Here is a 14,423-nt window from a genome sequence, read left to right as displayed (position 1 = left end):
GCAAATATCTCTTTACAAATAAATTGTTTTTCTAGCCTTCATCCCGGTGATTGGTTGTGTGTTACCTTCCAGGTGGAGTTTGTGATGTCACTGCTGGGGCTGGTGTGCCCCCCTCTCTTTGAGACCATCGCTGAGCTGGAGGAGTACCACCCTCGTATCGCCCTCAAGTGGCAACTGGGCCGCATCTTCGCCCTGTTCCTCGGGAACCTCTACACCTTTCTGTTCGCCCTTTTTGACGAAGTCAACGCAAAGGTACCAGACAGTATGTCAGTGGCATGTACCTGCAAATGCATATGTGTGTGTTTATTCACCTGTATGTATGTATGTGTGTGTGTGCAGTGGCGGATTTAGGAATAGGCAACATGGGCTCCCACCCAGGGCGGCATCTTGCGCAATTGGTTTTCTAGCGCTCATTTGCACGTCACGTCAATGATATCATGTCACCGTGTGGGACTGTGGGTCAATTAACCTTGTCGGAGTGGGCTCCCTGATTCTAGTTTGTGAGCTAGGCAGGCGGTTCTAGCCATACAAGCTAGAACTGCCACTGTGTGTGTGATGGTGTGTTCAGTACATATTGTATGCATGTGTATTTGACTTACTCACCTGAACCTGTCTTTGTGTGTTAACATGTGTACAGTTGGAAAAGGAGAAGTCTATTAGGAATGCCACTATCTGGGGACTGAATGAGTACTATTCCAACTATAGCTCCTACCACAACACTACTGACATCCCCCCTCCAGACATCCACCCTGCTGATGTCATCAGAGGGCCGTGCTGGGAGACCGCCGTTGGCATAGTGAGGCTTCCATGCGTTCTTCCTCCGTTTTCCCTTCGTCACTGAGTTTTTTATCCTGGTTTTTCCTCCACCTGCCTGAGCAGGAAAAAGTTCCCTTCATTGTGCATCAGTGATATGACTGAGGCTGTCTGTGACTTGCCGGGTGTTTCCTGTTTAGTCTTCTTTCTGTGCTGTATCTCTAGGAGTTTGTGAAGCTCACCGTCTCTGACATCCAGGTGACGTATATGACCATCCTGATTGGTGACTTCCTGCGAGCCATGATCGTGCGTTTCCTCAACTACTGCTGGTGCTGGGACCTGGAGGCTGGATTTGTACGTGCTAGGCTATCAAAGCATTACAGACCACTGTATGTGTGTGTGTGTTCCCATTTTATTGTAATCGTTTTTGGTAGTGTTAGGGTTGCGTCAATTCGAATCTGGTATCAGAACAAGTTATAACACTGAGTCACTGATTGTACTCTATGTAATTGTATTAGCTAAGCAATAAATGGCAAATACAACTTTCGTATATACGAGCTCACTGTAATACCACGCAGGGCAGAACAGGGAACTGACAGGATGTAAGAAAACAGCTGTTCATATACTGTGATAGGCCAACAGACGGGTTGGAACTATGTCTATCACAGTAGAGGCTGAGCGTGGTTTAGACTTGCTCAGCCTATCGCAGGCGCTCAGGCTGGTCCCGCCTCTTGGCGCTTCTTGGAGTCCACCCTCTGTCGATGTATAGATTCTCACTGTTCTGGTATCACCCCCTAGTTATAACAGTTGCTCAGTTCCTGCTATTGTGTTGTTCAGTATTTTTCCATCTCAGTTAAACCTCGTGATGACCATCCCTCCCTGTACCTGATTAACCACAACTTTGTAAGATACAGCAAGTCACACCATGTGCTCAATATTGTCACATACAAACACAAGGACAAAGCATCTGCTGGCCTGTTATCTACAGTTTTGCAACATGCAGGTCACACCATGTTACTCAGTTCTTGTCACACACACAAACAGGCAAGTAGATGTAGCAAGCAGTTGTTTAATCTCATGATGATGCTCAAGTGCACAAATGCAGATACTTCAAACAGCCAACATCAGATAATATTTAATCATATATATGGTAATGGCTATAATGTAAAACACAGAATCCCACAGTAGCATTACATTTTTTACATTTTAGTCATTTAGCAGACACTTAATTAGGGTTCAGTGCCTTGCTCAAGGGCATATCGACCGATTTTTCAACTAGTTGGCTTGGGGATTTGAACCAGCTAGGCTACCTGCCTCCTTTTACATTACAATATGGGATAAAGTGGTAATAACATGGTAATAGTATGGTAACAAGGTAGAGTTACTCAATATCAATACATCATTCTTCACAGTTGGCCCCTTCATTTGTGTGTAATTATATCCTTGTTTCAAGGTTATACACCACATATGTAAATACTCAATACTAGTGTTTTTCTTTGCTTATTGCAAGTGGGAGTACATTATGTGTTTGTTCCAAGTAAACTTGATACCTCCAAGTAAACTTGATACCTTATGACAGAAAATATTCAGCAACAACCTATTTTTCCTGAAAACTGAAAATAATGAAAACGAATGACGATAACGAGACAAGATGCCCTGAAAAAAAATACAACTATTACAAATGACTTTTCATTTTAGTTGATGACAATGTAACGAGACGGGACTTCCATGTGAGACTAATGGACATTCAATTGCACGTGAAGCTCCTTTTGATCTGTTTTGTCCAATCATAACCATGCCTTTGCAGAATATAATACAATCCTCTCATTGGTCTTTCAGTTGCGCGGGCTGCATGAGCTGATCTGCCTGGCTCTCCTCCACACACAAAGCTACCAGGCAGTCACTCGTCTCGCTTTTGAACGGATGCAGATTGTAACTAACCTCAACTAGAAAAAAATGATGTTTACTCTTTCTTACTTTCATATAGGCTATTTTTGCTTTGATCACATCAGAAGCTCAATTACTATGTGCGCTTGTGTTCATCTGTGTTGCCGCTCTCGTGGTCGGCTATAGGAAATGCTACTGTTATTTGCTGAATATGAGGAGTACAGTAATAATTCTGGCATTGTTGGAAAGCTTAGATTCCCCATTTTAAGGGAATCACTGTTATTTACCCCCCCATCACAAGGTTATGATGGGGAGAAAATCAGAGCTGTAGGCCTAAATTGTTTAACCTGTAGCCAAGGCTTTGTAGCCTATACAGTATAGTAAATCATGGCTGGCGTTGTTTAAAATCTGCCACAACAGCAATGCCAGCAAATGAGGGGATATTATGCCTAGTTGGACAAGGCCTTGTGCACGTGAAGGAAATTAGAGGTAAATATGAATTATTTAACGGAAAAAAAGTAAGTAAGATTTTACTTAAACAAGACTAAAATAGTCCAGAGTTTTAATTGACTGATAAACTAAAACTACGAAGCATGTAAGGGCTAAAATGGGACTAAGAATAAAAGCTATTTTAGTCAAATGACTAAGACTAAAACAAAAAAAATGCTGACAAAATTAACAGTGATACCACACAGTGACATCCGGCAAGATAGGTGATCCTTCACGTAGTGACACAGGACACTTCCCTGTTAAGTTAATTACTATGGGAGAGAAAGAGGGAGAGAGAATAGAATTACGTTTACATTATTTAACACGATTTGCAATATTTTTTGTATGTGATTCTAGCCGTCGTATGGAGAATTTGACATCAGCGGCAACGTGCTTGGATTAATATTCAATCAAGGAATGATTTGGTGAGTAAATATGAGACACCACATAAACCATCAACACATTTCCACAAACCCTGTAAGTTGTGTTGATAAGAGTCACATTTCTGTATTTGTGTTTGTTTCAGGATGGGTGCATTCTACGCCCCTGGCCTGGTAGGGTTGAACGTCCTGCGTCTCCTCACATCCATGTATTACCAGTGCTGGGCAGTGATGAGCTGTAACGTTCCCCATGAGAGGGTCTTCAAGGCCTCTAAATCTAACAACTTCTACATGGGCCTCCTCCTCCTGGTGCTCTTCCTCAGCCTTCTGCCTGTGGTTTACACCATAATGACCCTGCCGCCCTCCTTCGACTGTGGCCCCTTCAGGTGTCTCTCATACACACGCACAGACACACATACACACACACACTAGGCACACATCTAATGCTGATCTCTTGTCTACCAGCGGAAGGGAGCAAATGTATCATGTCGTCATGGAGACTATAGAGAACGACCTACCAGCATTCATTGGGAATATCTTCACCTACGCAACTAATCCTGGGCTGATCTTACCAGCAGTGCTGCTGATGGTGTATGCACACACACACACACACACACACACACACACACACACACACACACACACACACACACACACACACACACACACACACACACACACACACACACACACACACATTACAGCAACACAGATATGGTCATAGTAAAATATCATAATCATCATAATACATGCCATGTTTAAAACAGGTTAAATAGTTTTCTGTGATCCTGTGGCAGGTTGGCCATCTACTATCTGAATGCGACCTCTAAAAACTATCAAAATGCCAACCTGGAACTGAAGAAGAAGATGCAAATGGTAAATGAGCATGATCACCTAAACTGCTGTCTCTCAATCCTTAAACGATTTACTGTAAACAATGTAATGCTACTAAGTACGTGTTGGTCAATGCATGCACACAATGCTGATATGGGGATTGCAGAAACAGCAACAGTATTATCTGCGTTGTGGTTAGGCTAGAGATGAGGAGAAGAACAGGAGGAACAACAAGGAGAACACCAACCAGGTGATGCAGGACCTGGAGGACCTCCTGCCCAACCGCTCTCTGCTCCCACCTGCTGCTGCGGAGGAGAAGCCCCCACCAGGTCAGTTCACATAGCCTACTCTACCTACCTACCTACCTACCGTCTCCACTCAGTGCCACCTAGTGGCTGGATGTTTTTTGGGAATTCACAAAAACGGTGGACCCACTTAATGAACATAATTTAAGAAACAGTTTGTTTGGAGTGAATTGTATCATAATATCACCCCTCAGCAGAGCTACATGTATATAGGTGTACATGCACGTCCACTTTGTTTTTCGTTTTTCGCCTTTTCAGAAATAGTGAGCGAGAAGGGAAGCAAATCTCCCAAAGTGGCAAAACGTCCAGGAGCAGCAGCCAATGGCAAGGGGGTTAATATTCAGAAGGATGTTTCGTTGGCTGCACCAAACCCCAAAGCAGCTGTGACCCATCCCCCAGGCCCAAGGGGGCCGTCTGGAAACGCCAGAGGACCACCCCCAGGGCCGGCGAGGGGCAGAGGGAGGGGGACACCTCCCTCTAGACGCTAAACAGGTGAAAACCAGGGTGTTAGGATGTCAATACCACCCTGACAAATCAGGCTGTAGACAAGCAGGGGAAGAGCAGGGTTGTGTTCATTATGTACCAAACGTAAGAAAACAGACCAAAACTCCAATAAGAAAAGTTCCTTGTTTTCCATCTGAAAAAGTTTGGGAATCTGGCCAAAGATCTAAAGCCTGTAGGTAGTATTTGTAACACCCTCACAATCATGACATAACAGCATGCAAAATCCCAACATGAGGAGATTTTCTGTGACCAATTTAGGGAATGTTTATTTATTTATATTTGTCTCAGCAGAGATCTAAACTTCTACTCATTTCAGTCTGAAATCGTATGTTAATAGTTTGTAAGATATGCATTTGTAGTACTTTTTTTTGTTCCAGCACTTTACACTCACACTCGGTAATAACGGGTTAATAACTATGTTTTAACTACAGTAGTAGTTACCAATGTAGTTTCCCCCCCCAATCCTTTCCTGTCATCCCAATTAGCCCATGGTTTGTTAATCGGAAGATGGAACCTTCTATGTAAGAACGCCGAATCAGTGCTGGAAAATGCCACATTACCTGTTCGTCTTTAGTTCTGTACTGTTGAATCCATTCCCCATGAAATTGTCACGTAGCCTTATTTAGTGTAAAGTGTCTTAAAGTGTTCAAGTGACAAAACAAATCCAGTTCATAATCAGAGGTTTCTTTTATTGATAAAAAATATATGCACAAGATTTGACAAGTGACATTCGGTGACGTGCTCTAACTTAACTAAAAAGGAAAAAGACGGCTGAAAGACCGAGTTATTGAGCTATTGGTCGGCAATTTGGTGTCACTTTACACAAAATAAGGCCACATGACACGTTTACGCTGAATGTATATAATAGTAGAACTAAAGAGAAATGGGTGATGTGGCATTTTCCTTGCACGGATTCAGCGTTATTACATAGAAACTACCATCTCTGTTTCCAGATACAAAACCATTAGCTAGTTAGAAAAGGGTTGGATGCCGTGTTATTGGGCTGTTTTCACCAACCTGGAAGGTATAAAGAGCTACCTTTTTGCTATTACAACCAATAAAATACAAGAGTTACAACATATGTCTACGAATCTCTATGCCAGATAAATCAGGTTTTATATGCTTACCTATGGGAGATTTACAAAAGCAAACACACACACATTTACAGAAATACACCGTCACTATCCATTGGCAATGACAACGACAAGACAGTATGTACTATAAACCACACAATTAGCATTTCAACGGATCTCAAACTACTGGACTGTTCAAATAGATCACATACAGTGTACAAATGATAGATTATACCAACAACATTGTCTTTCTGTCGAATTGGACCAGACTAACCAGTGGGGTGCAGTTTATATGATAAATCAATGATTCCAATTGATGACAAAGTTAACCGATTGTGCATGCAAACTTGTTTCGGATTAGGTGCTGTCCCGTCTAAATGGTGATGATAATTTTGGGCAACCTTGAGCACTGTGAGAGCTGTTTTAAACAGGAAGTGACTCCCTGTTTTGTCTAATAGCATGCAATAGTCTGTGGGTCGTTGCTGAGAATTCCCAGTCGGTCCATAGAGAATTTCGGTGGAAGTCCTACTGAAATACTTGAATGGTACCGTACAGCAAATCTTAGGAGTTCTTCTGGGAGATTTTGATAGTTACAGCCTTGACCTCTGTGTACTCTGGAGGGCATACTCCCCTCTGAAACCCAGACACATGGTACAAACAATAAGGAAACTAAGATAAACTAATTGAATAAATGAATGTTGGTCTTACTCTAGAAATCTGGAAATCTGGAATCACTCACAGTTCTCTCCCATTCCCGGACATCTTAAACCCTCCGAAGGGACATTGGGTACTCATGGCATTGTAGCAGTTCACCCTATGATAAAGAGGAAATCAAAGGCCCAGTTCAAATACCTTTGAAATACAAAATCTGTCAGCGTAAATTAATTCGAAACATTCCTTCAACAATGTGCGTTATACGGATGTGATTATTGAACTAGATTTGAGTAAACTGAATAATCCGTAACTAATCACGTCTTTATAATCTACAGTGTTGAAGAGGTGTTTCATATGAAATCACGCTGCCAGATTATAATGAGGTTTACAGAATCTGCACAGATCTGTGCTCTTTTGTCAGATGAAAATGTTGCCCAAAATGGTCAAAAGCTTTTGGAGGTGTCCATACATACCACACCATGCCGGCCTGTAAAGCTGAGGACACGGTGAGGGCTTTGTCGATGTCATTGGTGAAAACTCCGGCAGCCAGGCCGTAATGGGTGGCGTTGGCCCTCTGAATGACCTCATTCACGGTGCGGAAACGCATGATCTGCTGCACCGGTCCAAAGATCTGAGCGAGAGAAGAGAGAGAAAGAGAGGAGGGGGAGAGAAAGAGAGTGAGACAGATCATTTGTGCATTCTCATGCGTGCACGTATGTATGTGTGTGTGTGCGAGAAAGAGTATGTTGTGTGTGCGTTTACCTCTTCTCTGGCAATACGCATGTCGTCAGTGACGTTAGAGAAGACAGTGGGCTGGATGAAGAGGCTGTTCCGGTTCCAGGGCCCACCCCCACACTCCAGTGTGGCCCCTTCCTTCTTCCCACTCTCGATTAGCTCAAGGATCTTATCAAACTGCTTCTGATCTATCTGCACCAACAATGAGAACATCCGACAAATCCTCACCACACAAGCTTTGACTGTCATTCTAAAAGTGTTAATATGAAAGCCTCACATCTTGCGACTTTGATATTAAAACTCACTCGACTGTCCTGAACTCACTCGACTGTACTGCTATTGTTATCCATTTGAGGAATAACAGTGTGTTCTACCACAATACCTTACCTGTGGTCCCTGGTCCACTCCTGGTACCAGTGGGTTTCCCAGGACCTTGTTACGGGCCTTTTCCGCGCTACGACAAACAAACTCCTCATAGATAGAGTCCTCCACAAACACCCTGGAGCCAGCCAGACAGCACTGACCCTGGTTGAAGAAGAGACCACTGTGGGCCTGCTCCACCGCATACTCCACTACAACACACATACACACTCATGTTATGTTCATGAACACTTGCTTGTATACACAGACACAAACTCAACGCATCCCAAAAACATATACACATAAACACACACAGACAAACATACGTATGCACAAACACACACACACACGCACACACTCACACTTACAGTCACAGTCTGCGAAGACAATATTGGGGTTCTTGCCACCCAGCTCCAGAGTGACACGTTTCAGGTTGCTGTCACCAGCAGCCTTCTGGATGAGTTTCCCTACCTGGAAACCACCACAGGAAAACATTTACAACATAACTAATACCAAACCCCCCATCCTATCTGGCAACCATTCACACCAAATGGGGAGGGCACTGGGCTATTGGTTTAGGAAATAGCAGATTACGTCAGAATCTGGACCAAACAGAAAGGATATTGTGAACTAAGGTTTGGGTGATCAGTGACGTGTGTCATGATTGAAAGTGAATGGGTCATTCTGTGAATACGTACAGCAGTTGATCCAGTGAATGCTATTTTGTCAATGTCCATATGATGAGCAATGGCACTGCCTGCTGTTGGACCGTATCCTGGCAGCACGTTCACCACGCCCGGGGGAAAACCAGCCTGGACACACACACACACACACACACACACACACACACACACACACACACACACACACACACACACACACACACACACACACACACACACACACACACACACACACACACACACACACACACACACAGAATGAAAGAGACAAACACAACATGATTTTATTAACTCAGGTCTATATTTTTTTAAATGTCTGATTTAGGAATCATTAATTATGGACGTGCCTCAACAACATTATGCCATTAGCTAGTTCTACCAGCTCTCATAGTCTCACTTCAGAATTAGATGTTCATCCATGTTTCTCAATCGTCAAATTCCAAAGTTCTTCCAAATGTCACATTTCAAAGTGTTTAAGGTTAAGTTTAGGCATTATTTTGAAGGTTAGGGTTAAGTTCAGACATGAACTGGAAATGTTTTAGGTTAGGCATTAACTCAGAATGGTTAAGGTGAGGTTTAAGGTTTGGTTTGGGATATCAAAAACAACTTTCTATCATTTGATTGAAACGTGCAACCTTTGGAAACAGAGGCAGATGCTTATGTCCATCCGCCATCCCCGTCAATAACGGCGAAAACTACTCGAAGATAACAGAGCTCACTGTTGCCCCTAGTGGCCTGTTTCCACGTCAACTCCCGACGTCCTCAGACATGGATGGACGTCGAATACGGACTTACATAATGGGGGACCTGGCTGAGCTCGTCCAGGCAATGACTGCAATGACCGCAGGAGCCTCTAGGGTTAGGCGTAACTTCAAAGGTTTCACATAAGGGTAAAGAGCGGGGCCAGATTAAAACGGGGGGAAAAAACACACTTCGTCCTTGAGGTTGAGGGTGAGTAATAGTCGTTGAGTAGAGCACAACATATCTTGAGGGTGCGGCTAATGTGTTGTGAGAATACCTCAAGTATTAGAGGTGGATGTGCGTGTTCACATGTGTGTTGTCTACCTCTTTGATAAGGCAGGCCATGTGCAGGGCTGTTAGTGGTGTCTGTTCAGCTGGTTTGATGATTACAGTGTTCCCACAGCACAGAGCTGGAGCGATCTTCCAGGCAAACATCATCACAGGGAAATTCCACTGCGTTCAGAGGAGTAAAGGTATGGGTTATATGAGAGCTGAGGACACACGTGCATGCGCACACACGCACGCACGCACACACGCATGCACACACACACACACGCGCACGCACACACACGCACACGCGCACGCACACACACACACACACAAAGGGGATTTACTTACTGGAATGATTTGTCCACACACCCCTATGGGCTCGTGTCGTGTGTAGGTAAAATACTCTCCATCTGAAGACAATGACATGTAAAGGAATCTGGGCAGTAAGTCTGCTGTTCATTCCTTTGAAACTATTTCATAATTGTTACAGTACCAGTCAAAGGTTTGGACACACCTACTCAAAGGATTTTTCTTTATTTTTACTATTTTGTACACTGTAGAATAATAGTGAAAACATTAAAACCATGAAATAACACATATGGAATCATGTAGTAACAAAAAAAGTGTGCAAAGCTGTCATCAATGCAAAGGGTGGCTACTTTGAAGAAACTAAAATCTAAAATATATAGTTTGATTTGTTTAACACTTGTTTGGTTATTACATGACTCCATATGTGTTATTTCATAGTTTTGATGTCTTCACTATTATTCTACAATGTAGAAAATAGTCAAAATAAAGAAACACCCTTGAATGAGTTGGTGTGTCCAAACTTTTGACTGGTATGGTATGTAAATACAATTGTTGATACACATCATTTAATACAATATATATATATACAGTAAATTCATGTCAATCGGGTGGATATGATCTCATATTTGGGAGATGGTCAAATTGCGGATTAACTCACCTACAGGAATGGTTTTGCCTTGTATCTTGTCGGCCCATCCTCCATAATAACGCAGGGTTTTAACAGTGGCCATTAGATCCACAAAGTACGCCATGAGGAAGATCTTCCCTGAGTCAAGAGCCTCCAACGTCTGAGTACATATACATTAAACAGAACTTCTCAGCAACATCTAGCAAATGCATAACAAATATTGAGCCCAGGTATGGGACATGTGGGACATATGGTTGTTGAGCACTTGCAGTGTTAGACTGTGTGTGTGTGTGTTCCTCACAGCCAGCCGGAGGCGATCCCTCTCCACCAGGTCAGCCAGCCTGTTGAGCAGCAGCCCTCTGTCGGACGCATCCATGCATCGCCATGGAGACCCCAGCTGGAAGGCTGCCCTAGCACTCTGGACCGCCTTGTCCACATCCTCCTGGGTACGAAAGGAAAGTTAGGCACACACATTCACACAGACAGGCACACTTACGAAAGTCACACAGGCACGCAAACAGACACAAGCGCACGAACACACACCCTCTTACTCTCTCTCTCTCTCTTTCTCAACCGAACTCAAAGAACCACACACACAAAAAAAATGTATTGATTGATTGTTTGACTAATTGACAATGTCACTCACGGTGTCTGCCTCCTCTACCTCACACAGCAGCTCTCCAGTGGCAGGGTTGTGAACTGGCATCTTCCGTCCGCTGCAGGACTCATGCCACTCGTTATCAATGAATATCTGATCTCCCCAAATCACAGAAAGACACAACAGCAAAACAGATGACGTTAGTAAAAACCTCACTAATGAAAAGGCTTTGCACACAGACCCAACAAACCCCAAGCTGGTGCTGTACACTGAGTGTACAAAACATTAAGGACACCTTCCTAATATTGAGTTGCACCTCCCCTTTGCCCTTTCACCCTCTGAATGGCACGCATACACGACCCATGTCACACTTAAAAATCATTCTTTATGCTGTTCTCCTCCCCGTCATCTACACTGATTGAAGTGGATTTAACAAGTGACATAAGTAAGTGCTCATAGCTTTCACCTGGAGTCACCTGGTCAGCCAATGTCACGGAAAGAGCAGGTGTCCTTAATGTTTTGTACACTCAGTGTATACTGTACACTACACACAAACACTCCTGTGTCAATGAACTCCTAACCTGATCCTATATCTGTTTGCGTTGTCTTGCCAACTATGGGAATTGACATGCCAAAACATAACAAAACAGTGACCATGGGAGTTGGCTATATAGAGAAAACAGATCTGGGACCAGGCTAATGAACGCCCTCCCTCCTGTCATCCATGACCACGGGCCTCTGGCAGAGAGCATAGTTTTCCATTTCAGGGAACAGACTCCATAACAATGAGTTAGATTTTTATCCTCAGTAGAGCATGTTTTATAGCTTTGTCCTGACCAGATCTCTGTTTAATGTATAAGGAAGATTAACCTTTGATTAAATCCTTTCACTTGATTAGATGCATCTGAGTGTTGTTGGTAAGTCAATATATTAAAATAATAAATCGTGGTAACTCTACTGTAATAAACTTTCTGATAAGATCACAGTAAACAGTTTACTGACTTCCTCTGCTCCTGGGAACCGTCTTGCCAAAGGGATGTAAATACCACACTTATTCTACTACATCTCCAATAGACAGACAGACACACACACACACACGCACGCACGCACGCACGCACACACGCACACACGCACACACACAGTATTCATGAAGAACTATTAATGAAATATGCCATTATGAATAAAATGCATCAGCGCATGGAGATGTTTAGACGGCATTTTGTAGCTGAAGATTTAGAGAGGGGACATCTGGAAAAAGACTGGACTTCACAACATACTGTGTGATATTCACTGTAGGAAACTTTTTCACCACCCAATATACTACAAAATACTCCTAAAACTAATGACGCATAGATGATTTTAGTACTCCACAAAATTCAACACTTAAAACAAAAAGCAAAAGAGAATACATAACCTACACAAACATAATGACATACTACATTAGCTATAAAGATTGTTCCAGCTGACCTTAGTGTACTGGACCTCCAGGTTAGGGACAGGCATGGGCATGGTCTGTTTGTCTGGCCCGGCGTCTCCGTGGTCCGGATCATGGTCCTGGTGGTTCTGGCAGTTTCCTGGCTCGGAGCTCATGTTGCCCTGTTTTCCTACTGGGACAGCGAAAGGTGAAATTGTATGACACTGGGCTGAACACATGCCCCTCTCCCATCCCACCTACCGTCTCCTGCCCCTTCCTCTCATTGAGAGGCACTGATTGGACAATAGGCAAACCTGTGGAAGGGGGTGATTTGCATTGTTCAACCTGATTGGAGGGATGGTGAGAACCTGTGAGAACTTCACAGTGACGGGTTCTATCAAAGAGATGTGGTTGGTGGACATTTAAGTAAATCAAACCGACCAATCAAGTTTCCAAACTACGAAAAGAGAAACACAACACACGAAAGTAAAAATAACACAGTAAAATCTACTAAAAGCAATACAAGCAATGTGTGTGCCCGTGTGAGCGCGCATAGTACTCGCAAGAGCAAGTGTGCAAACGTTGTCATCCCTATATAATTGTCTTTCCTACAGAATATACCATATGAAAATTGTGCCAAATGAGATATTGGCATCTGCTACTGCCTCACACTAAGGGGTCAGAGGTCGCGACTGGCACCATAAAGTCGGGGCTGGCGGTGCTGGCTCCAGAGCCCTGATCTCATCTCATTAGGCTACAGAGGGAACCTGAGGACAGCAGGGTCATGTTTATTAGGCACTAAATTAAGCAAAACAGAATGAAACATGGAGGAACTACCTGGATAAAATGCTGATTTTTGTTTTCCATTGCAAAAGGTTTTCGGTCCACTTTTTCAACCATCATTATCGTGTCACTTTTGGCATCACATGGACTGAAACAGGGAGGGACTACCTGTTGTGTCTCCTAATGAACACAGAACTGTTTAGTTATTGGACACGAATGACAAATGTTTCTTGTCGGACAGTAGTTGGCAAATATGTTGATAGAGCTGTTTTTTTTGTGACCCACATTTTTTTATGACAATAAAACTGGACTATTTTAGTGACCCAGGATTTCATTGCTAGTCATGTGTGTAACATGTTCAATTTAACAATTAAGTTACATTTAACATAAAGTTTACATGGGAAAAAATACTTTAGAAACAATGCATCATATTGACATTGTGTTTACATGAACATTACTCTGATTGTGACTGATTGTAACTACTTGAGAAAGACACAGAATTCAAAATGTATTAGCCTATTATATTTCATGGATAATATTTCACAGCAGTCGTTTTCGTAATCAGCTGACATTCTTATAAAATCAAAGTCACATTTACAGAAAATGTAAACATTTTCATGTACTCCTGAAGAAAAAAGTTAAAGTTATTTTACTGTCTTCACTTGATGTGAAAAGTATTTTTAGTTTAATTTGAAAATGAAATCCAAATAGTTTCTAAATCCAAACTTTATACCAAACATAATTATGGTATGTCAAGAAAAACAGGTTATTTACACAAGAATAATGTACAGTTATTATAACTTAATTAACCTTGACTTGTGACGTATGGCATTAGCAGACTGTGAGAAACAAATAAATGACTGGACGCAATGGACCTGAGTTTGGCTATCTTACCTGTGCATGCAGATGGTACACCTGCAGATTGAACGTTCTCAACTCCAATCACCGGCATGTCTTCAACTCTCTTCACTGCAGCCCCAAATTTGAGAAAGGCAAAAGTACCCAACGCAGACCCACCACCCT

General features: G+C 42.7%; 2 protein-coding genes across 2 annotated transcripts in view; one reads left to right on the top strand and one right to left on the bottom strand.

Annotated features, from left to right (window-relative positions):
* Window positions 1-6,229, top strand: part of LOC115139810 (transmembrane channel-like protein 2-B) — a 26,441-nt gene extending 20,212 nt beyond the window's left edge. Inside the window, exons 12-20 of the mRNA XM_029677612.2 lie at window positions 73-252; window positions 638-796; window positions 979-1,107; window positions 3,487-3,554; window positions 3,656-3,895; window positions 3,975-4,100; window positions 4,307-4,385; window positions 4,543-4,672; window positions 4,907-6,229. Coding sequence (XP_029533472.1) covers window positions 73-252; window positions 638-796; window positions 979-1,107; window positions 3,487-3,554; window positions 3,656-3,895; window positions 3,975-4,100; window positions 4,307-4,385; window positions 4,543-4,672; window positions 4,907-5,136 — 1,341 coding nt within the window. The 3' untranslated portion in view covers window positions 5,137-6,229. The remainder of the gene's footprint in view (window positions 1-72; window positions 253-637; window positions 797-978; window positions 1,108-3,486; window positions 3,555-3,655; window positions 3,896-3,974; window positions 4,101-4,306; window positions 4,386-4,542; window positions 4,673-4,906) is intronic.
* On the bottom strand, window positions 5,821-14,423 carry LOC115139809 (aldehyde dehydrogenase 1A1-like). Its single transcript, XM_029677611.2, is given in 15 exon segments — window positions 5,821-6,842; window positions 6,845-6,858; window positions 6,965-7,039; window positions 7,353-7,510; window positions 7,642-7,806; window positions 8,002-8,186; window positions 8,343-8,445; window positions 8,673-8,786; window positions 9,723-9,851; window positions 10,017-10,078; window positions 10,636-10,765; window positions 10,907-11,047; window positions 11,252-11,356; window positions 12,671-12,807; window positions 14,295-14,423. Coding segments are annotated over 15 exon segments (1,632 nt in total). The 5' UTR covers window positions 14,353-14,423; the 3' UTR covers window positions 5,821-6,786.

The sequence above is a fragment of the Oncorhynchus nerka genome, linkage group LG13 (assembly GCF_034236695.1).
Source record: "Oncorhynchus nerka isolate Pitt River linkage group LG13, Oner_Uvic_2.0, whole genome shotgun sequence".
In the NCBI taxonomy this organism is placed as follows: domain Eukaryota; kingdom Metazoa; phylum Chordata; class Actinopteri; order Salmoniformes; family Salmonidae; genus Oncorhynchus; species Oncorhynchus nerka.
Note: the sequence above shows the minus strand (reverse complement) of the source record. Positions and strands in the feature narration are given on the sequence as shown.